The sequence below is a fragment of the Quercus robur genome, chromosome 10 (assembly GCF_932294415.1).
Source record: "Quercus robur chromosome 10, dhQueRobu3.1, whole genome shotgun sequence".
NCBI lineage: Eukaryota > Viridiplantae > Streptophyta > Magnoliopsida > Fagales > Fagaceae > Quercus > Quercus robur.
In genome coordinates, this window is record NC_065543.1 from 26,808,435 (window position 1) to 26,832,855 (window position 24,421).

The following is a 24,421-nucleotide window of genomic DNA, read 5'->3' on the forward strand; positions in this document are numbered from 1 at the left end:
AGAATGCCCAAATGGCTTCAACCCAACCCAACAATAAGCCAACGAAAAATCAAGAATGAAACAACCACAAAAATCAGTAATCACCTTCGAACAAGACCGGTACTTCTCTTTGGCAAAACGGACAGACTTACACTTGGCTAAATGCCTAGCACAACGTTCCCACAGCAGGTGTTAGATTATGGTACTATGGGTAGAAGTAGTGACTATGTGGCAAGAACCTGCCTATCTCTCATCACTTTGCAGAATATCCAACTGCACATACAGATGACCTAGAAACATAGGGGCCAACGGCAGACTCACCCCAGCAAAAATCTTTATGGCTAATTGAAAGTAAAGAGGTTTCACAGCATAATGTGGGTGAGAGCCAAAGATGAATTTACAAAGCCAAAATGTGACAAAGGCCGCACAGCGGACGATGTTGGAAGCCTTGGAGAAAGCCCCAACCCAATGGGCCAAAGAAATGGAAAAACATGAGTGATAGGAGCAAAAGCATGTATCAATAGGCTACCCATTTCTCTCCCTCTCAATAGCCCACTCTCTAATTAACTAAGAATTCGAGATTAAGCCATTTAGGTCCTTTTTCCAAAGTGTGTAACTTCTACGGTAGAAGCCCGCCTCTAAGGTTACCCACATTGGAGATTAGTTCCCTTTTTGGACTTGTATCTGCTAAAGAGCCTAGCCCATTCCTTTGACAGACACATCTTCTTTTCTCTTATTTTGGTTGGTTAATGACTAATTTGTTATCTTACTGTTAATTTCTCTTTGCCATGACCTTGTAACTTGTAATCATATTGTTATATATTCCTTTGTGAAGTTATTCATATATTAGTGTTATTAGTAGAAAATGTTTTAGTTATTATACCACATCGTGTTTCCTGATATAACATCTACAACAGTCTTTCCTGCCATAAGTACGTGGTACGTTCAAGGCTCCTGCCAAGACGCATTTGAATAGGGATGGCCCAACTTGCACACAAGCTAGCTTAAGGTGTGTTTCAGTTAGGCTAGTCCCAACTCTCCTACCCAGAATTACAGGCCATGGTACAACAGGAGCAATTCAGCCCAAAACACAAAAAAAATAATAAAATAAAAATAAAAAATGCCCACCACATTTGGCAATGTGGATGTGCCTTTAATTGGACCCTGCATGTAATTGAATTAATTAATAAATTTGGGTAATTGATTAATTTAAGTGGGGTCAATTCATAACTCAATAGTGTGAATGCTTGATTCATAGTGTCTAGTGAAGTTAAATAAGTAACAGCTTGACCACCACGTATCATTGGCGTAATGGTCACTACATAATTAAAAGTTCTTATGGGGTGAGGGGGTAAGGGCCGGGATTTAAGTCTTCATGAATGAGTTTCACACTCATATACACTTAGATTAGGTTATAGTAAAAATTTTATCTCAAATTATAAATAAATAAAATAAGTGACAACTTGTGGTATTTAATGGGTGAGCTATGGGTATTTTTAGGTGAAGATGTGACAACAATCAAGGTGTTTTTTTTATTATTATTATATTTTATTATCTTTGAATTTTAAATTTAATTTTTTTTATATGATTTATGTTATTTTAATTTATTTATTTTTTGTGTCAAAAATTGGTGGGTTAACCACAACATTGCAACAAATGAAGGATGAAACACTTTAACGTCAATTATGTTCTCGAAATTATAAATTATAATGTTTTTTTAACAAAATGATGGAATAGATAGCAAGATGGGATAATGGAATTTTAATTTAAAGAAGAAGAATGTGGGATCACAACATTTTCATTCTTTATAACGGTTCATGCAGCATGAAGGTCGTTGAAGACTAAAATGTGGAGCTCACCATGCGTGATGGGCTTGCATTTATGAGTATACTAGTCGCTAACCCATGCGATGCACGGGAAAGTTTTTAGTAACTATAAGATTTTAGCAAATCAAATGCCTTAAAATTTGAAAATCTTAAAGAACTTACATTAGCACTCATCAATTTGTTTACAAAGCCAATGCTAAATAGATCTACCAATTGCATTCTCATATCCTCTGTCATTTGCAAGGTGAAAGGACTCTTTTGATTACGGTTTGCATGCTTCTATCCTTCAAAAGTTTTAAGAAGTGCCATGTGGTCACTGCATAAGAATGTGTATAAGGTTATATAAAATTTTGTCATTATAATCAACATCCTAAAGCTAATATCCAATCCAAAAATGTGTAACCAATGTTACATATTATAACAAAAACTCAAAGAGGCAACAAAAACAGTCGTAGGTATATAAGAGAGAGAATCAGATCAAACATGTATTTCTATTTTTACTTACTTTGAGATTGAATTTCAAGACTGAAACTTAAAATCCAGAATTCCAACAACAAAAGCACAGAAAAACCTCTCTATCTAACAGATCAAAAAACTCTACAGAAAAGTACCAACTTTGCTTTGAAAGAAGATCACAAAGACATCACAATAAAGAATGAGATGGAATTACTCTTTCAGTCTACCGTGCTTCCAATCAACTAGTCTTCTTTTCCACTCTCCCAACCACAAAATCCAATGCTAACTTTGCATTCAGAGGAACTTATAATAATAATAATAATAATAATAATAATAAAGCAAACAACAAAAATGAAACTATTCATCCTTTTCATCTAATATGTAACTTGATAGATGGTCTTAGGCACTTTTTGCACATAGATTCTTTAAATTGTATATCAAATTAGAAGAAAGAAATTACATGTTAAAAAAAAAAAAAAATATATATATATATATATTGTAGCAATCATCATTGTGGGAGCAAGATTTCTAAATATGTGTATATATATATATATAATTTGCTCATGCGAGTTCTAGCTTTAAAACATTCAAGTTAAGTCTGTAAAAATCAAACTCCAGAAGATACAACAATACAATTGTTTATAGGTAAAGCACACATATAATCAACATGATCATTGAAACATAGTAAAATTCAACCAACCTTCATGACTCTTTTACAATTTTATTTGGATTGTGTATCTCAACAGCATACCAATGCTATTAATTACTTAAAATTCAAAAAAAAAATTATTTATACATGATAAGTTACAATTGAAATTGAGTTTCATGAGTTCTTTAAATGTAAATAGAACACTACAATATTTAGAAATTAGATGTACATAGACAAATAGTTAACCCTATACTAAAAAAAAAAAATCAGAAATTTAGTACAGAGGCAAACGAATACCATACCTTTAACCTTGATTTGAATGGAGGAAAAGACTGAAGAGAAAGGCAATAAAAAAGAAGAAATTAATCAGGAATATTAAATCTAAATAAAAGTGAATGGAAGAGCAAAAATTAAGAATGAAGCCTGCTTTAAAACAGCAAACGAATGTACAAAGAATTAAATCTGTTGCTGTTTGGTATTCATTGAAATCTGTTGTTTTAAATTTGTTGCAGAGAAGGAACAACACAAATGTACAAAGAATTATAAACTGAATAGCCGTGAATTGGTTTGGTGCACAGAAAATATATATATATATATATAATATTTATAAAAAAAAAAAGAATAAACATTATCGTAAAAACTATTTATAAGATAATGGTTATAGAGTCCTAATTAAATTTGTTTATAGTAACAGATTTCTAAACAAATTTGGCAAATTTCATTAAAAAAGACATGAACTTGTACAGAAGAGGTAGAAGGTTTGAAAAAAAAAAAAAAAAAAAAAAAAAAAAAAAAAAAGGGGACTGAAGAAGGCTGACGTTTTAGGTGCCCAAATAATTATTCAATCAAACAATTGATTAAACTAACCTAAATCAAATATGCTAAAAAACCTAGATAGCAAAATAAAGCAAAACTTGAAGGTAAAGCAAAACCTGTAGGATTGTTGTCAGATTTTGAAGGCTGGGAGGCTCTTCAATACATCTCCACTTTCTTACAAAACCTATAGAATTTGAATTTCTATGAGTGTTTCCCTGACTTCAACAAAAAAGAATAGAGAGAAAAAGGGGTTAGGAATTGAAATCCCTAAATTGACAAAAAAAAAAAAAAAAAAAAAAAAAAAAAAAACCTAATTAAAGACGAAATCCTTAAATTGACAAAAAAACCTAATTAAAGACAATAGGAAAAGAGTTTATTCATAGATTAATTGAGAGATACCGAGAGAGAATGCTCTGATATGGAGGTTGGGTCGAAGATTGAAAACGTTAGCTCCCATGGTCGTGCCCTTGCAAGCTTTCTGTGAAATAGCTTGGATCTGCGTTTGAAAGAGTGTATAGGTTCTGTGTTTGGTGACTAATGTCGAAAGGAGGGGTGTTGGGTTTAGTTTTGTCAAAAGGAGAGGTTCTGCCTTGCGTGTTTTGGTTTCAGAATTATATCGGGGAAGAGTATTTGGTTTGTGAAAGGAGAGTATATATATTTAATTAAAAAAAGAAATAAATCAAATTTAAAAATTAAAAATTTATGACATTTTTTTTTTTTGTTTTATTATTATTTTATTTATATTGTGCTGACGTGGAAAATTGTGGAAGTTTCAAAAGTTTCGGTTTTATATATAATATACAGATTATATGCAAATTACAGTTTGTATGTATAGCAGTTTCAAATTGCAAAAATGCCAATAAATATATATACACACACGTGCCTAGTCGATATTTTCAAGCTTCGTATATCCTAAGGGAGTCACTGCAGTAAGTATCAAGTGGAATTAATTATTATAATTTAATTAATTGATGACTACAAGCATTGCCCTTCCGATTTAATAAAATAAATTTGTGGTTCCCAGTTCCCACAACTCAAGTTGGGTCCCTGAGTATGAATGATTCGCGCGTGTATATATATATATATATATATATATATGTGTGTGTGTGTGAATGTGAGCAAAGCTAAGAGCTTCAAAACCTATCAATTCCATTTTTCTGTCAGCAAAAACAAATAACAAAATTGTGGAGTGGGTAAAGAGAAATGGATTACAATACTAATGGCTCAAACAATTATAAACTCGTTATGCTAATAATTATAATGGTTCTGCAAATTACAGCAGATGCGGCTATACGTCCTGGAAATGTAATGCATTATATAAAAAAGAGATTTGCTGTTTAAGGAACTGTATGAGGTGGGAAATGTCCGTTGAAAATCTCGATCATTCTAAAAAGATAGTGAGTGAGATCTTAGAATGTTGTCAGAAATATTACGTGACAGGCACTCTAATGTGGTAACAAAATACATCTCTCTCTCTCTCTCTCTCATATATCATATCTGAAACAATGAAATCCATATAAGCTTCATGTGGTAATTAACTCAGTTTCATAATTTTTAATTAAGAATAGACGTCATTGTTTAAAGTTTTCATCATCACACTACAAAAAAGATTGCTGATAGGCCATGAATGTATTGACCCCTTGTGATAAATTAACTAATTAATTAGCCAAGTGAATTAATTAAGTTAATTAACATACAATATGCGTGGTAGCACAAACAAATCACCAACTACATTAATATGCAGTGGAAAATAAAGTTGACTCGGTGATTTGTTTATGAATGGAAAAAACCTCCAAGGCAAAAAATCCGACTAGGTGATTTTAAGGTCACCACTCCCGAGAATCCACTATTATCACAACAAGCAATTACAAGTAAAGGAATTCTAATACCTTAAAACAACCTACAGTTGAACCCTTATCCCAATACCCAATTATACTTGTTCTGTAGTGACAATCTCTTCTTTTAATGCACGACTCCTAGTACGTGACTAACCAATTGATGCATGAAACCAAGTACATGACTAACCACCAACTTGAGAAGGATGTTGGCTGCAAAGTTCTTCAGTTCATCAACACGATGAAGATCACGAAGCTCCTTGGTTACAAAACCCTACGGCGTACAAACGCAGCAGCTTCTTGAAGAGAAAGATGAATTATGGCAAATTGTCTCCAGTCACAATATGCTTGTGAAAAACCTTTGCCTTAAGTTGCACTCACTTGCATCAGCTATAACAACACTTAAAATAATCCTTATATATATTTAGGGTTATAAGAAAAGAAAGTCTAAACATGTATACACAAATTGGAGTGAAATTAGATCTAAAAAACTGATTTCTATAAATCTCGATAGATAGGTTATTAATCGAGCAGCTATTGAGCATCAGGCAAAAGCTGCATTTTAAACCTCGATAGATGCTATTTGTCGAGCTAGCTGTCAAGTTTTAAAATTCAGCACTTCTTCACTTGTTTCTTGGACAAACTTGCATGGCTTTAATACTTGGACTTGAACTTTTGTTCCTTGAAGTATTAAACACACCCTAGATCTATCCAATTACATGTAAAGTGCATTTTGTCAAACGATTAGACAATTCTACATTAACATATGTTCCTAACATGATTCACATATGTCCTAACAATCTCAAACTTTGGCAATCCGTGACAAAATCACAACAAACAAATGAACATATGAGAGAAATCATAAATCACTCAACTCATACTCACTTGTTGAATACAATAAAATCTATCCTAACACAAACTCTTGAAAAGCTTTGCAAGAACAGAGTTCATGGCAAGAAAAACTTTGACAACCTGTATTTCTGAAACACTTTAAACAATACTCATCATGGCATCTTAGTGTAAAACAGAAATATAAAAGATTGCATACAATTAATAAGAAGCATATGCATAAAGAGAGAAAAGAAACAACACATGAAGAGATGGGTGAAACTGTAATAATAACCTCAATATATATAAACATCAAAAATGAGTACAAGGTTTGCTATCACAATGTAAGAACAACGTATTTGAAAAGTAAAAAAAAGAAAAGATATAAAAAGTCCTCACTACATCCCTCAAAAAGAAAACACACTCCCCCTAACAAAAATATCTATCTCCTATACTAACTCTCCCCCTAAGAACATGACTACTCACATACCCAAAACTACTCTCCCTTTTTGTCACAAATGACAAATGGCAAGTAACTCAAGCAGCCATCTCGTTGTCACTGAAAGAGCTATCCTCGTCCTCATCATCATCATCATCATCGGAGTCACCATCATCATCCTCGTCCTCAGAAGGCTCTAAAGAAAGAGAGGGAGATGCCAAGAAGCCACCAAGGCAAGCCTGTCGTCGGGCAATACGGCAGACACAGGTGTTCACCTGACACAACTCATCACCAAGTGTGTCAAGGCGAGCATCCATGCGCTGAAGCTGCACTATGACCGCCTCGAGGGTCACACCACCCACCAATGAAGAAGAAGTGGATGTAGATGGAACAGAAGAAGCCGGAGGAGTTACTGTCTCAATTCGTGTCGCTTCAGACGAAGCTGGGCCTTGCTCCGTCTAATAGTAGCAGCATCTATGGCACACATAGCAGAAATGTGTGTAAACTCAAGATAGGAGACAAAATAATGGCGGAGAATCCACATGATAGCCAAAAGAAAAATGAGCTTATCACAGGTCACCGTATCCCTATAGACATCTATAAGGAAGAGTATGAAGTGAGAGAGAAAGTCAATGGTAAGTCCCTCGAGAAGGGATAACAAAAATCGAGCACGAGGCTCAATAATAGAGCTACAGTGAGACAAAGGATGAAGAACAAATATCATCACCATGTTAAGGAACCTTGGACCTTTTGCAAAGCCCGAGAAAGGGCTGTTTTGACGGTCACCCCAAGATGAAGGTGTCTCACAGAAAGAGACGAGAGTTCATCTTTGGACACAGTCCTAAGATGCTCACAACCAAGGTAGTCAGCAAACTCTACCCTCGATACATGTAACACCTCGGATATATGATTTGGAGTGACTACAATGCGCGTACCTCGAACGCAAGCGATAAAATGAGGTATAGAATGGTCGAATCCATGAATATTGGAGTAAAACTACTGTATGATCACAGAGGGACAAGTGACCGGGATGCCACATAATGACTCCCAACCCCTACTGTAGATGATAGTGGGAAGGTCAGTATCGGAAAAATCCAATAGAATAACTTAGCATTCTGAATGAATGTCGCATCGTGAAAAATTCTCTGAAAAGTCCTTACAGGCTTTATCATCATGGAACCTGACATAGGATGGTGTAGAATCAGGAGAAGGAGAAGAAGAAGATGCCCCAAAACGAAGAGGGTTCCAAGACGAAGTAGACTTCCATTTAGGTGCCACAAAGCAACAAACCAAAAGAAAGAAAGAGAGAGAGAGAGAGAGGGGGGGACAAACAAAAAAGTACCAACACATTTAATATCAATAAGATTAAAAAAAAAAATATATATATATATATATATATAAATAAAAAGGTACGTATGCATGAAAAATGTATGAACATGTGACGTGCAAAAGTAAAATATCATAGGCTCAGCCCAATCCAATTCTACCAACACACATCATTTCAACATAGTAAGAACACATCTAAAATGCATGAATCATTGTTAAAAATGCAAATGTGATGCAATGCATGAACATTTAAGATCATTTAAACAAATACTCAACCCAAAAAATTTGCAAAAACTTCATCAATTTTCAAAAACCCCAAAAATTTTCAAAATCCCCAAAAGTTAGGTCAAAATGTATAAAATGCATGATAAAATGATAGAAAAGAGATCATACCAGAGAGAAAATGCAAGGATTAAGTCGAAGATGAAGAGTGTGATTGAGAAGTGTTTGGGAAAGGAAGAGATGGTTTTGTATCAAGAGAGATCGAATAAAATGAGAGAAAAGATCACGCTGAGATATATATAGAAAACACGAAACTCAATGGATCAAGAGGTATCGAAAGGTGTCGAGCTTTAAATTTTTACCAGATGAAGCTATTGAGGAGCTATCAAGAGGTATCCACGGCAAAGAGACCTCGATGGATCAGGAAGCTATTGAGAATCTATCGAGCATATAGAAACTTCCTCGATGGATCAAGTAGCTATCAAGACTAATTCTCAAAAATCTCGATGGATCGAAATTGCGATAACAACTATCGAGAAAGGAAGCTCAAAAGGCTCGATAGATAGCCTAGATGTTGAGAGGTGTCCAACAGCTATCGAGATTGCTTAAAAATAGTTTTTCAAGAAGAGAAAACCATAGACATGAATGCAATCAAGCATGCTACTCAACCACAAATCCAAACAACTTTTTAAGTTCTCAAAAACATCTCTCAACAAGAAAAAATGTCAAGCATTTAGATTCAAGACACACACACACACTAAACAAGTCTAACCAATTTTATATTTTAAAAACAAGTCAAGACAGTTTAGTGAGCATACATTAGCACATGTATTCCTTGTGATGACCAAATCACATTGTACTTGCACATATATCAAGAGTAGCAAAGAATATTGCGTGTTGTTTGTGAAAAACATCAAAAGGTTGTATAAGTGTCTACATGTTATGACGATTTGAGATATGCGAAAATTACTTTACTCACACACAATCATAATTGCTTGATAGGGACTATCACCTTCGAGATACATCCTATAACTCCCACACCTCCTAGAAAGACACGCTTGCAATCATGTATTTGATTCTTTTTGCTTTTATTTTTCTTTGCATATTTTTCTTTTAAGCAAACCATGCATAGGCATATAAGAGAGAGATGAAATACCCAATTATGTTAAGATTTTGACATTGCACTTTTGCTATGCCGAAGCATACAAATGTCATTTCATGATTGTCAGGCAACAGTGGTGAGATGGTTATTTATGCCTTTCTCTTAGGATTTTCTAGTCCTTCCCATCAAAAAGAGTGATATAAGTGTTAAGTACAAGAGATTACTTAATCTTACTCATCACAAATACGAACCACAAATCTCACTTGCTTAGTTGTGCATAGAGATGCTCATCTAAGCTAAAAAAGATACAAAGTTTAGAAAACTTTGTTTCAATAGCCATCCAAGATACGCCAGTACCAATGTACACAAAACACACACTATTTTTGTATTTTTCTGACTTTTCAATTTTTTTATTTTTATGAAAAACAAAATAAAGCAAAACTAAAAATAAACAAACAAAAACATGTTATATAAAGCAAAGCACAAAACTAGATTGACTCAAAAACAAGAAAGCAAAACACACAAGTAATGCATACTCAAAAAAAAAAAAAAAAAAAAAAAAAAAAAAAAAAAAAAGTGACAAAAATACTTAGATCCTTTTTCCTTCCACACCTTGGAAGAACCTTTTTGTTTGGCAAAACCTTAATCCAGTGGTGAGGGGGAAGAATTGAAACCGTTCAAGTTTGAAAGGAACATGAGGGTTTTGAGTAGATTTCCAAGAGGAGCAAAAGAGGATGGAAACTGATTCTAGTTTCCCAATGAGATTATACGGTTACTCTGTTGAGTGGCTAACCACTTATAACAATTTGGTCAAGTATGTCCAACCACTCCACAGTGATGACATAAATGCTAGTTCTTATGTTTAAACTTTTGAGAATTTCTCTTCTTAGCCCTAGGGTTTTTAATCTCTTTCTTATCAAGCTTAAGGGGTGCTCCTAAGATAGATTTACCTTTGTCTATGTTCTCACTAGCTAAAGCAATTTTGACATTATTGTTCTCAGATTCAACTTTATTAGCAGGTAAAACAAAAACAGTAGTACTAGTAGAAGCAATATTAGGAGAAGAGAAATCATACCCTAGACCGATTCGATCAAATGCAGATTTCTGAAAGCTAAGCATCTCGTCAAGCTTTGCACTTGAAGTCCTTTCCAACTAAGCTCTGACTTGGAATAGCTCTGCCTCAAGCTTCTTGGTTTTCTCAGCCAAGAAATTGTTTTCAAACTACAGTGCTCCAATAGTCTGATTAGCTTCATCAAACTTTGTGGAAAGCTCTTCTCGATCAAGTTCCACATCACTCAACTTCTTGGTGGCCAGCCTATATAGTTTCATATGCTTCTTAGAAACCTTATACAATTTTTCATAGGCTGTATGGATATCATCTTGATCGTCCATTTTCTCAAACTTAGAATCCACCAAGTCCTCTTCATCATCTACTGTTTCTGAACCCCCATCAGTAGGATCAACTATAATAGTGAAGGCATTCAAGATTCCCTCGTCATCATTGTCCGAATCATCCTCAGGCTCAGTGTCGCTTAAAGTAGCAACAAGTGCCTTGCTTTTCCCAATGGTCTTGAGATACGTAAGGCACTCTCGTTTCATGTGACCGAAGCCTTGACACCCAAAGTACTTTGGTCCTGAGGGAACAGTGTACTAACTGCCTTCCTTAGCATCCTTCTTTCCTCTATCTTGGTTCTTGAATTGAAATGAACTGGATTGCTTACAGTCTTTATCAAATCCTCTTTAATTGGCATTCTTCATGAACTTTTTGAACTTCCTTGTGATATACGATTTCATCTTAGAGTCTTCGTCATCAGAGGACTCATCAGTATCACTGCTTTTGGCCTTCAGTGCCATGCTCTTACTCTTGCTTGATTTCCCGATCCTTGTCAAGCCCAACTTATAGGTCTGCAGATTGCCAACCAGCTCTGTTAAAGGAATTTTATCAATATCCTTTGATTTCTCAATCGCGGTAATCTTGGCATGAAATCTCTCAGATAGAGATCTAAGCACCTTTCTAATAATCTTGGATTTGGGAATGGTTTCCCTAAGATTAAAGGCTGAGTTCACTATGTCCTTGAGCTTGGCATAAAATTTATTGAATGATTCATCCTCCTCCATCTTAATCTCTTTAAAGCTTGTAGTAAGCCTCTAAAGTTTTGAATCCTTGACAGCCTTGGTTCCTTCACAAGTTGTCTGGAGGATGGTCCATGCTTCCTTTACAGTTTCAGTGGAAGATATCTTCTTGAACTCCTCATTCGTGATTGCACTGAATAAGGCATTCAATGCCCTGCTATTGAAGTTAGCCACTTTGATCTTTGCATCATCCCAATCAGCCAATGCTTCCTTAGGCTTGGTCCAGCCTATCTCCACAGCTTACCACACTTTTTCATCTAATGACTACAAGAAAGCTCTCATGAGTACTTTCCAATATGCACAGTTAGTGCCATCAAATAAAGGAGGTATAATTAAGGATTGTCCTCTATCCATGACGATAGGTTTCAATGGATCACACAGCAAAAATTAACCCTAATCAGAGTGTGCCCGCTTTAATTCCACTTGATAGGTCAAGAATGTATTAACCCCTTGTGATAAATTAACCAATTAATTAGCCAAGTTAATTAATTAAGTTAATTAACATGCAATACGCGTGGTAGCACAAACAAATCACCAACTACGTTAATATGCAGTGGAAAATAAAGTTAACACGGTAATTTATTTACGAATGGGGAAAACCTCCAAGGCAAAAAAACCCCACCGGGTGATTTTAAGGTCACCACTCCCGAGAATCCACTATCATCACAACAAGCGGTTACAAGTAAAGGAACCCCAGTACCTTATACCAACCTACAATTGAACCCTTACCCCAATACCCAATTGTACTTGTTCTGTAGTGACAATCTCTCCTTTTAATGAACGGCTCCCAGTACGTGACTAACCACCAACTTGAGAAGGATGTTGGCTGCAAAGTTCTTCAGTTCATCAACACAATGAAGATTACAAAGCTCCTTGGTTACAAAACCCTACAGCGTACAAACACTACAGCTTCTTGAAGAGAAAAATGAACTATGACAAATTGTCTCTAGTCACAATATGCTTGTGAAAAACCTTTGCCTCAAGTTGCACTCACCTGCATCAACTGTGACGGCACTTAAAATAATCATTATATATGCTTAAGGTTGTGAAAAAAGAAAGCCTAAACATGTATACACGGATTGGAGTGAAATCAGATCTAAAAAACTGATTTCTGTAAATCTCAATAGATAGGTTATCTATCGAGCAGTTGTCAAGTATCGGGCAAAAGCTGCCTTTTAAACCTCGATAGATGCTATCTGTCGAGCTAGCTATTGAGCTTTAAAATCTAGCACTTCTTCACTTGTTTCTTGGACAGACTTGCATGGCTTTAACACTTGGACTTGAACTTTTGTTCCTTGAAGTATTAAACACATCCTAGATCTACCCAATTACAAGTAAAGTGTGTTTTGTCAAAGGATTAGCCAATTCTACATTGACGTATGTTCCTAACATGATTCACATATATCCTAACAATTGCTATTAGTGACGGCCAAAGTTCATCTCAACAACACAAAAAGCTGTCGCAGATTAGTATTGCCGATGGCAAAAGGCCGTCAATGGCCGTCGAAAAAAGCCTTGTTGGTAATACTATATTACTAATGAGGCCGTCACTAACACTCATTTTCGACAGCACAACTCCGTCGTAAGTATTTGATAATTGCCATCGTAGATTCAACTTCATATGAGGAAGTTGGACGACCAAATACCTTTTACGACGACCTTAGGCCATTGTTAATGCATAGTTTCAACGACAAAATGCCGTCATAGTTATTTCAGTTGTCATCGACAATACAACTTCATAGGAGGAAGTCATATGACCAAATACTTTCTATGACGAACTAAGGCCATTGTTAATACCTTTTTTGACTAATAATAGCCATCGTAATTACTTGGTTTGTCATCGACAATGCAACTTCATACAAGGAAGTCAAATGACCAAATAGTTTCTACGACGAACTAAGGCCGTTGTTAATGCCTTTGTTTTGACGAATAAAAGCTGTCATAAGTACTTAGTTTGTCGTCAAAAATAACTTTTGTGATGAACTATAGTCATCATTAATGTAGTTTTCCACCGACTAAAAGCAATCGTAAAGTACTTGGTTTGTCATCAACAATACATTATCAATACATTATTTGCAACAAAATAACTCTATCGATAATAAAAGAGAGATCATTTCTAACACTTTAATTGTGAGATAACATAAATCTCCCAAAAGTTTCTCCATTCAAATAACAAGCACAAATCCCTAATTGTCCAAAACTAATAATTGCATAATGCAATAAAAACAAAAATATTAAAAGGTCTACAAAATAGCATCAAATGTTCGTTAATACATGAAAGCTATAATATCCGTCACCAAACTTGAAAACATAAATATTGGGAGATCAATCATCATCTAAGTCATTGTCTTCCTTCTAAGAGTCATCTTCTGTGTTTTCGTCAATATTTTGATTTCCTCCTCTAGCACTGGTTTGAAAAATTATAATTAAACAAAATAAGTATACAAAAAATTATTACTATGCAAATTATATTTACAATACATAATAAAGATATAACTAATACATACTAATTTAACAACATCAACAACAATCCCCACGACGAATGACAATAGTATAATCAACATCAAAGAATACAAAATCCTTACTATTAACAATAGTATCATCAATAAATAAAAAATAAAAATAAAAATCCTTACTACTAACAATGACCTTGTAATTCTCCTGTGAATGAGAACTCTAAAGAATACATTTGCCACCAATAAGCACATTAGTTAGTAACATTAATAACATGTTCATAACAAACACTACAAATCATGTATTTTGCACAAATAGGTAAAGAGATACTAATTTCAATAACATATTTTTAATCTAAATTTAGCAAATGTACCTACACCGTGTTGGATAGCAGCATAGGCAATAGCAAAGTTCTCAAGGTAGCATGGTTGGACTTGTTGTAGCAACAGTTGGGAATTCTGACATATCCGTATAGTAGTGGTGGTTGGCTGGGGGTTTGCATTTGGAGAGTTAGGGTTTGTGGTTTATGCAGGAAAGGTGTTTGAGTTTGGGTTTGAATGGGGATGTTGGGTTTGGTTAGAGAGAAAGGCGTTTAAGGGAAAGGCATTTGTGTTTAGAGATTTGGGAATTGGGTTTGGTTAGAGAAGGAGAGGCGTTTGAGGGAGTTTTTTCTTTTTTCTTTTTTCGTTTTTTAGTCAAAGTAGAGGTTTTTCTTAGTGAGAGGGAGAGACAGGGCGGGGGGTTGAAAAAAATTGGCCGCCTTTATTTTTTTTAGTGAAAGGGAAAGGGAGAGGGAGGGAGGTTGGGTTTTTATTTTTTGTTTTTAAGGTAAAAACAATATTGGGGGGATTTATTTAAAATAATAATAAATCCCTCTAAAAATGAAAACTATTTATTGTGGGGATTTATTTAAAATAATAATAAAAACAATATTGTGTAGGTGAATTTGTATATTATTTGGCAAAACTACCCACTTTTTGGTCATTGTCACTTTGAAATTTTAAGATTTGGAAAAACTACACTTCACCCCAAATTTGAAGAGAAAAAACACTTTTCACCATTGACATCTAATTTACCAAATTTTATTAAATTAATATTAAAAATGTTGTGCACTAACCTGCCTTTTGCTTAAGTACAAATTTATAGAAATATCGTATTTCATAATTAAAATCCATTGATTTAAAATTTTAATTAAAGAGTATTTTAAAATATTTAGTATGATTTTTACTTATTTTTTTAGTTTTTCAATAGGTTGTGGAGAGATTTGTAGTTGCAAGTATTTTGGTGGTTGATAATTTTTGCATTATTATTCTAAATATTTCAGTGATGTATGTACAAATCACTATTAAACTTTGGTAGATTTTATAGAAAAGCACGAAAGTCGAGAAAACCCTAAAACACACACCAATACCCAAAACTCACTCAAAACCTCCCTACTCAACCTAATTTAATCCTAGCGAGTGGTCATAGACCCAACTTCAATGATTGACCATGTTTGACCAAATATTGAACAAATTTAACAAAGTTTTGCAAACTTTGACTACTCATTTCTCACAATCCGTCCATCTGATTGTTGTCATACTTCACGAACACCAATATCTCACCACATTCTTCCAATCCAACAATCAAATTGGATTCGAATTTAGAGCATTATGGACATGTGTCATTTTACTATAACACCAAGAAATTTTCATTGGTCACATTCTCCCAATTCAATCATTGATTGAGCTCAAAATTCATTAAAACCAATATTTTATCCCACTCTTTCAATCCAATGGTTAAATTTTAAATCTGACTCTGGTACAAGAAGGATGTGTGTCATTGTATCCACCTATCATGAAACTTCAAATATTGACCAATTTTGACAAAGTTTTGAAAACTTTGATTACTAATTTCTCACAATCCAACCATAAGATTGTTGTCATACTTCACAAACACCAATATCTCACCACATTCTTCCAATCCAACGGTTAGATTTTGGATTCGGGGTCTAGAGCATTATGGACATGTGTCATTTTACTAGAACAACTAAAAATTTTGATTGAGCACGTTCTCCCAATCCAACCGTTTGATTGAGCTCAAAATTCATCAAAACCAACATTTTATCCCACTCTTTCAATTCAATGGTTAAATTTTAAATCTAACTCTGGCACAAGATGGACGCATGTCATTGTATCCACCATCATGAAACTTCAAATATTTACTAATTTTGACAAAGTTTTGAAAACTTTGACTACTCATTTTTCACAATCCAACCATCTGATTGTTGTCATACATCACAAACTCCAATATCTCACCACATTCTTCCAATCCGACGGTCAGATTTTGGATTCGAGGTCTAGAGCATTATGGACATGTGTCATTTTACTAGAATACCAAGAAATTTAGATTGGTCACGTTCTCCTAATCCAACCGTTTGATTGAGATCAAAATTCATCAAAACCAACATTTTATCTCACTCTTTCAATTCAATGGTCAAATTTTAAATCTAACACTGGCACAAGATGGACGCATGTCATTGTATCCACCTTCATGAAACTTCAAATATTTACCAATTTTGACAAAGTTTTGAAAACTTTGACTACTCATTTTTCACAATCGAACCATCTAATTGTTGTCATACTTCACAAACTCCAATATCTCACCATATTCTTCCAATCCAACGGTTAGATTTTGGATTTGAGGTCTAGAGCATTATGGACATGTGTCATTTTACTAGAACACTAAGAAATTTTGATTGGTCACATTCTCCTAATCCAACCGTTTGATTGAGCTCAAAATTCATCAAAATCAATATTTTATCCCACTCTTTCAATCCAATGGTCAAATTTTAATTCAGACTCTGGCAAAAGATGGATGCGTGTCATTGTATCCATCTATCATGAAACTTCAATCACTAAAAATATTCAATACTCTTCTAAGAGAATTATACACTTTATAAACATTACTAAGAATGGAGAAAATGACCTACAAAATACAGCCCAAAACGTACAAAATGACCCCAACGGATTTGCATGTGACTTTTGACTACCTTGTTTTGCCATTTTAAAACTTGAAACTAATAAAAGCATGAAAACTGAGAAAACCGTAAAACGTTCACCAATACCCAAAACCCACTTAAAACCTCTCTAATCAACCTAATTTGATCAAATCCAGTGGTATCGGAACCAACTCTAAATTTTGACCAAAGATTGACCAAGTTAGATCGACTTTGACAAATCTGACCGTTTGATTGTCATTGTACTTCACAAACACAAATATTTCACCACATTTTACCAATCCAAATGTCAGATTTTGGATCTTAATTTGTCGCATGATGGACACGTGTCGTTGTTCCCACGCACTAGGAAACTTTAATTAACCTTGTTGACACAATCTAACCATCCAATTAAGCTTAAAATTTGTCAAAACCAATATCTTGCCCCACTCTTTCAATATAATGGTCAAAATTTGAATATGAGTTTAGCGCATGATGGATGCATGTTGTTGTCTCATATATTCATAAAAACTACCAAATAACCAATAATAACTACTAAAGCCTCCAAAATGATCAAAATACCCCCCCCCCCCAATCAAAGCTAGGAAATTACTGAAATACCCATTAACTTATAAAGAAACTAAAATAAAACCCAAGACATACAAAATGACCAAAATTCCCCTCAAACCATCAAAATGATCAAAATACTTAGAGGGTCTTGAAATTACCAAAATAGCCCTTAAGTACTTAGAGGGTCTTGAAAGATGTTTTGTGTAGTTTCTAAAAAGAAAATAACCATTTTTTATGACAATATGTCTGTTGGAAATCACCTTTATTCTAACAGATTTACTTTACCGTTGCTAATACCTTCTTATCTTAGGAAAATTTTAACTATTAACGACAACCAAAACGTTCGTCGCAAATAACAATGCAATATATGGACTGCAGTGATGGAAAAAAACTCTCAAACATGAAAAATAACGGCATGAATTCCCCCTTCAAAATTTTACCATTTTTGATGGCTTAAGTCCATCGTAAATATTAATTATTGAGAGGGATCCAATTTCATCACTAATACATTCTTTTTTTAATTAAAAATTAACTATTTACGACGGTCAAAGTGTTCATCGCAAATACAAACTCAATTAGAAAAATTAAAAAATTAATTGTGATGGATAAATGTCATCACAAATGTGAAAAGTAAGGGGGGAATTTTCCCTTAAACGCCTTTCTCTCTAACCAAACCCAAAATCCCCATTCAAACCCAAACTCAAACACCTGTCCTGCATAAACCACAAATCCCAACTCTCCAAATGCAAATCCCCAACCAGCAACCACTACTATACGGTTGTGTCAGAATTCCCAACTGTTGCTGCAACAAGTCCAACCACTCCACCTTGAGAGCTTTACTGTTGCCTATGCTACTATCCAACATGGTGTAGGTACATTTGCTAACCCTCACAATTCTTTAAATGTTACCCGTGTATTGGTTGACTTAGTCGTAGTTCTTAAAATGCAATGCTAGGTGGTTTGTTTCAATTCATATTTAGATATAAAAGTTCCCTTGGGTGTTGCCTATTTGAGATGCCATCTGTATGTGGGGTGGGTTATGTGTCTTAAAATGGTGAATCTTGAAGTTGTCAAATATCTAAACCCTCACAGTTCCTTCTGAACTAAAAGTTTTATATTAATTATTATGTGAATTAGTTTAATGGCCTTATCATTGCAATACTTCTCAATTTAGACAAAAATGAACTAGTAACTAGGTATTAGATTCATATTATTTCAATATCTTCTTTCAAAAAAATTAATAGATTAATAAATATTAGTTCAATATCTCATACAAATATATGAATAATTTTCTATAGATTGGTTTTTTTACTTTACCATGACATAGCTGGGGCCAAATCCAGCTCTAGTGACTACATAATTTTCTTACTCTGCAAAGACACTCACTTCATTAAATATATGAACAATGATAAGTTGAAGGTGATTATAAATTTAAATCCCTTAACAATCTTTTTTTTTTTTTAATCTTTCTTAGAATTTTAGCAAATGTTCAAAAACTAATTTTTTAGTGTGTTTCTCATATAACCAGGATAAAAGTGATAGAAATCAAGAAAATTGCACAGAACATGTGGCCATCATTGCAACTACAGGTTTTGTACTAATGAATAAGAGCATAAAATAATTGGTATGATAAAATTGACGTGTTTAATTTTTATTACACTAGCTTGAATCTTGAATTGACTTCTCTTAAGATTTTCCTTTAAAATGGTAATAGGAGGAGAATACCAGTAGCAAACCAAGTTCAATCAAATGTTTTAGGTTGATGCATAAAGGATGGTGTTGCTTTAGCCAATAAAAAAAGAAAATGAATTATATGTATGTTATTAATTTTTTTTTAAAAGAGTCTTATTTAATTTAAAGTTTGTATATATCTTATAAGTTATTAGTGTTGTTTTAGGAAAAAAATGGATGCTAAGGAACCAAAGACTGCACCTCAATGTGTGATTGTGAATGATAGTCAAACATAGAGATGTGAATTGCCTAATTTCATCTAGCCATTGTAGTAAGCAATGTCAAGAGAATTCAATGAAAGAAAATGAAGATTTTGCCATAGGTGCTGAGTTTCTGCAAGGTAAGTGAGGTAAGTCATGCATTTGTGATATGATCTTGCTTAGGTTTGATGTTATGATTGTGTTCTTGATGCCTTGGTTAATAACATGATTTATCTTGTTTCCACCTTGATTTAATGATTTATATGTTTCTGCCTTGGATAGGATATGATGAAATGATGATAGTAACATGCTAGAATCTATGTTATGCTATGCCATTCTAGATGAATGTTAGGGTCTATGATGTGATAAGATGCATGTATGTTAGGCTTTGTTTGATAAGCGTGATAGATGTATGGTTAGGAATGTTTGATACCATGTTGATTGTTAGATGTATGCTAGTGTGTGTATGTGAGTTAGATATAAGTTTTGAGTATGCCTTTAATAGGGTTAAGACATAAGACACAATGATAAGAAGCCAACCTTAGAGTTGGGCAGTTTTAGGTGCCTAACACCTTCCCAAGACCGTACCTTGTGTGATTGTGGAACTAGGATAGAGGATGCCATCAACAATGGATAAATGGAGAAGGGTGAAAGCAAACCTCCAATCAAGAAGGCATGTGGAGGAGGAGAGACTACCTCTAAAGCTCCCAATCCCGTGAATGTAAGCGTCATCATACCTCAACAAACCTTATCCTACCCAAACTTCATAAAGAAGGCCTACCGAGAATTTTCCAACCTAAGAATGACCCTTGCCCAAGCATATGAGAATTTATCTTCCAAAGGATTCATCAAGCCTCTAGATCCCACACCTATGCCTAATCTCGTACCTCCTACTTGGAACCCTCCCAAATCCCAATATCATCATCAAGCCTAGCATTAGGATGAACCCTTTACCTGATTATCATAGAGCTCCTCCTTCATATTAGAATTGGGTGTAAATCGATGAGATTGAATGGGATTGCTCAAAGTTGATAGAAACCATGGAAGTTAATATCGTAGAAGTCCAAGGAATATGGGATGAAGAAGATGAGTTTTTGAAGAATGCGATGGCTGCATGGGGTATACTCCCCAAAGGAATGACCAAGCTAAAGAAAAGAGTCATAAAGGACAATGTGGCCATTATCACTAGGAGTGGGAAACACTACAAACCATCCTTTTGGAGAAGGATCATCTTGGTAAGGACATAGGAGAAGGGTCTAAGCCCACAGAACATAAAGGGAAGGAATAGAAAGAGGAAGAAGATCGTTTTGACTCAATTGAAGAAGACTCAAGCTCATGTATCGGTATGGGGCTTGCTTTTGGCTTCTCACAAGCATCGTAGTGCTCTCTTGGATGCTTTGAATGGGAATGAGGTGCCTATAGAAACTACACCACAAGAAATGCTATCTCTCATGCAAGTCAAGGCCCCATCTCATCCTCTTCTTGCCTTTTCCAATGAAGAGCTTCCTCCCAAAGAAGCTATTCAGACTAACCTTTACAAATCACCATCGAATTCATGGGTGCCAAGGTCCCTATGGTGTTGATTGATAATGGATTCGCATTGAATGTATGTCCTTTTAGGACCACCCTTACCATTGGATTAGATGTGGAAACAATCACACCCCCTCCTTTGACCTTTACAGCATATGACAACACTTCAAGGAAGGTTATGGGTACTTTCAAAGCTCCTTGCAAGATTGGCCCAATAGAAACAATTTTCGGATTTCATATCATGGAAATCACTCCTAACTACAACCTTCTCTTAGTTACATTCTACAACAAAATTGAATCTTACAAGGCTTTAAGTCCTAGTTACATTCTACCCAAAAGAATACATAGCTTTTTGTCCTAGTTACAATCTACCCAAAAATAAAAAGAAAGACAAAGCACAGATCTACCTATCCAAGAGAACTAAATTCGGAGGCTAGGTTATGGAATAGGAAGGTGTTAGGCACCCATTCCACCTAGACAGAGTCTGGTCTTCTAAACTCTAATGACCAATATACCCTTTATGCATGATATGAATGATATGTTGCATACATGACACTCTTAACCAAAAAAAGTCACATAAATCTATCTTATGAATGCATCCTCTTTTTTATAAAAATTCAAATCTATTTTTGTGAATTGAAAAAAAAAATTGATTTTATTCATTAAGAAGAAACCAGATCTGTTTTTGTATGGATAAAAAAAATAGTTTTGTGAAAAAAATCTTATCTGTTTTTATATATAAAAAAGAACAAGGTTTTTGCTAAAAAATATCAGATCTTTTTTTGAGCAAAGCTATAAAAAAAAATAAAAATAAAATAATAAAAAAAGTGATTTATGGTTTATATGTTAAAAAAAAAAATCAGATCTATTTTGTAAATAAATAAATCTAGATTTGTATAGAAAAAAAAAATCAGATTTGTTTTTTTATGAATAAAATAAGAAAAGACCTTTTTTTTAGAAGAGGAACTACACTCATGAAACAAATCTATGTTACATGCATCACATATTAAAAAACTACAACCTAACTTTCAATCCTTTCTTTTAAATTTCAAAATCTGCAATTCCATAAAGAAGAAAACTTTTTCAGAAAAAAATTCAGATTAGTTTTATGACAAAAAAAAATATAGATCTGCATCTAAGGAAGATACAAATAAGTTTTGTTTTCTAAAAAATTCAAATATGTATCCAAGGAAGATACAAATTTGTTTTGTATTTGAAAAAAATTCAGATCTACATTTAAGAAAGATACAAATCTGTTTTTTTGTTTTAAAAAATTCAAATCTATATCTAAGGAAGACACAGATCTGTTTTTGTGTTTTGAAAAAAATTCAAATCTACATCTAAGGGAGATACATATCAGTTTTTGTATTTTAAAAAATAAATAAATAAAATCTACATCTAAGGAAGACAGAGATCTGTTTTGTTTTGATAGTCCTTGCAAATTTTAAAGTTAAAGAGAAAGAATTGAAATAAAAAATCATCTAAAAACATATTTAAAGAAAGAAAAACAATCTAAACAAAGCATGGCAATTATATAAGAATCAGAAATAAAATAAAATAAAATCCTAAACCTATTCATACATCATCAATCAAAATTAATAAAGAAGGCTAGAAAAAGAAAAGAAATTAACTACCTCTTGCATGCATGCTCTTCTTATTGAGGGAATATTTTAGGGTTCAAAGAAATTTATGCAATTATCTTTGAAACCTAAAATATCTTGCTTACAAAAAAGAAATTCCTAAGGCTAGAGCCTCCAAAACGTCTTTAACGCAAGAGAGAAGATAATAGAAAAGAACAGTAAGAAAGAGGAGAAATCAGAAAGCGTGAAAAAGTATGCTAAATTGTGAGATTCAGCCTCTATTTATAAAGGCTGAGACGTTCAAAAAATTAGCTAAAATGATCTAAATACGAACTAGGACGCGTCCTTATCTCTAAAAAATGGAAAAGGATGAGTTTTAGTCATGGTTTTAAAAACCGGTACGGTGAAAGAACCGGTCAAAGAGCTAATTACCGATTTTTTGGTCCAACCGATAGTCGAACCAGTGACGTCAAAAATAATTTAATTATTATTTATTTAAATTATATAAATAATTAATAAATTTTTAATTATATATAAAAATATATATGAACAAGTGTGTGTGTCCGGCTTCTATAGGGAGAGAGAAAAATACAGTCTTTTTTTATCCCCTGAAAAGTCAAAATGTTTACAAAACAAAGCAACAAATACCCAATTCAAAACAACAACAACAACAACCAAATTGGCCAATACCCTTTTGCTCTCTCTCTCTCTCTCTCTCTCTCTCTCTCTCTCTCTCTCTCTCTCTCTCTCTCTCTCTAAAATTCCAAGTCTTTGATTTTGAATCAAATTCACTCTAAGGGTTGGTGGGTTTTTTTTTTTTTTTAATTTGAGAGAAACAGAGTAGGAAAAAAGATTTTTTTTCCGCAGATGCCACTCATCATCGGCCACCGATCCACTCCCATATGCCACTCATCACCGGCCATTGATCCACTCATCGGCGCCACTCATCACCAATTGCATCTCCACCACCGTCAACACCACCCACTGATTCACCTCCCTGAGTTTTTCTTTTTTCTTTTTTCTTTCCGTTATCCTCCATCATCATCGGCCCCACTGTTTCTTGGCCACCTCCACCATCATTGATTCATTCTTTTAATCTCAATTCTGGATTTTTTTTTTTCCCCCTTTATTGCTGCGTGGCTTTATCGATTTGGGTTTTTGGATGGTTTATGGGTCATGGATGGCTAGGTTTGTGGGTTGTGGTGGATGGCTAGGATGTTTTGTGGGACTTGGTGGTGGCTGAGTTGTGGGTTTTAGGTGGGTAGTTGAAATGGTTTGTGGGTAGCTGAAATCTAGAATTTTGAGTTGTAAATCTCAGGTGCGTGAGGCAAAGAGAGGTGCATGAGACTTGAGTTAAGTTAAGACTTGAGAGTCTTGAGACTTGAGAGCTTGAGGTGAGTGAGAGAGTGAGGCAAGGAGCTTGAGAAGAGGCGTGAAGCAATGAGAGAGTTAGGACTTTAGGGTTAATTTTTAGGAGCAAAAACAACGTAGTTTATTTTGAGGAGCAAAACCGATTCGACCAAGCCAATTTTCGATTCTCCGGTTGAATCGGCCAGTTTGTACTATTTACTGGTTTTTAAGCTATTTCCGATTTTTGCAATAACTGGACCAAATTGAAGGTCGATTCCCAATTGAACCGATCGGACCAGCCGGTCCAGTCTAGTTTTTAAAACCATGGTTTTAGTTCAATCCAAGTGCCCTCGAGCAAGGCCCAAATTTGTGCCAATCAGTACTTGAAAAGTGCTGATCGGCACTTGGAAAGTGCTAA

At 34.3% G+C, this 24,421-nt stretch overlaps 1 protein-coding gene across 1 annotated transcript; it reads right to left on the reverse strand.

Moving 5' to 3' along the window:
• Nucleotides 1-6,926: 6,926 nt before the first annotated feature.
• On the reverse strand, nt 6,927-11,077 carry LOC126703989 (uncharacterized). The gene is made up of 3 exons (XM_050403034.1): nt 10,892-11,077; nt 7,191-7,286; nt 6,927-7,103 (listed from the first exon to the last, which is right to left on the reverse strand). The coding sequence occupies exons 1-3, from the start codon at nt 11,075-11,077 to the stop codon at nt 6,927-6,929; spliced, it is 459 nt and encodes a 152-aa protein (XP_050258991.1).
• Between the last annotated feature and the right edge of the window lie 13,344 nt (nt 11,078-24,421).

Excerpts from the sequence above, each read along its gene's own strand:
- LOC126703989 (XM_050403034.1), bottom strand. The coding sequence starts at position 11,077 with ATGAAACGAGAGTGCCTTACGTATCTCAAGACCATTGGGAAAAGCAAG. Across the intron at positions 7,287-10,891 it reads TAGATGATGAAGAGGACTTG|ACGGAGCAAGGCCCAGCTTC; the intron begins GTGGATTCTAAG and ends TGCTACTATTAG. Across the intron at positions 7,104-7,190 it reads CATCCACTTCTTCTTCATTG|GTGAACACCTGTGTCTGCCG; the intron begins GTGGGTGGTGTG and ends GAGTTGTGTCAG.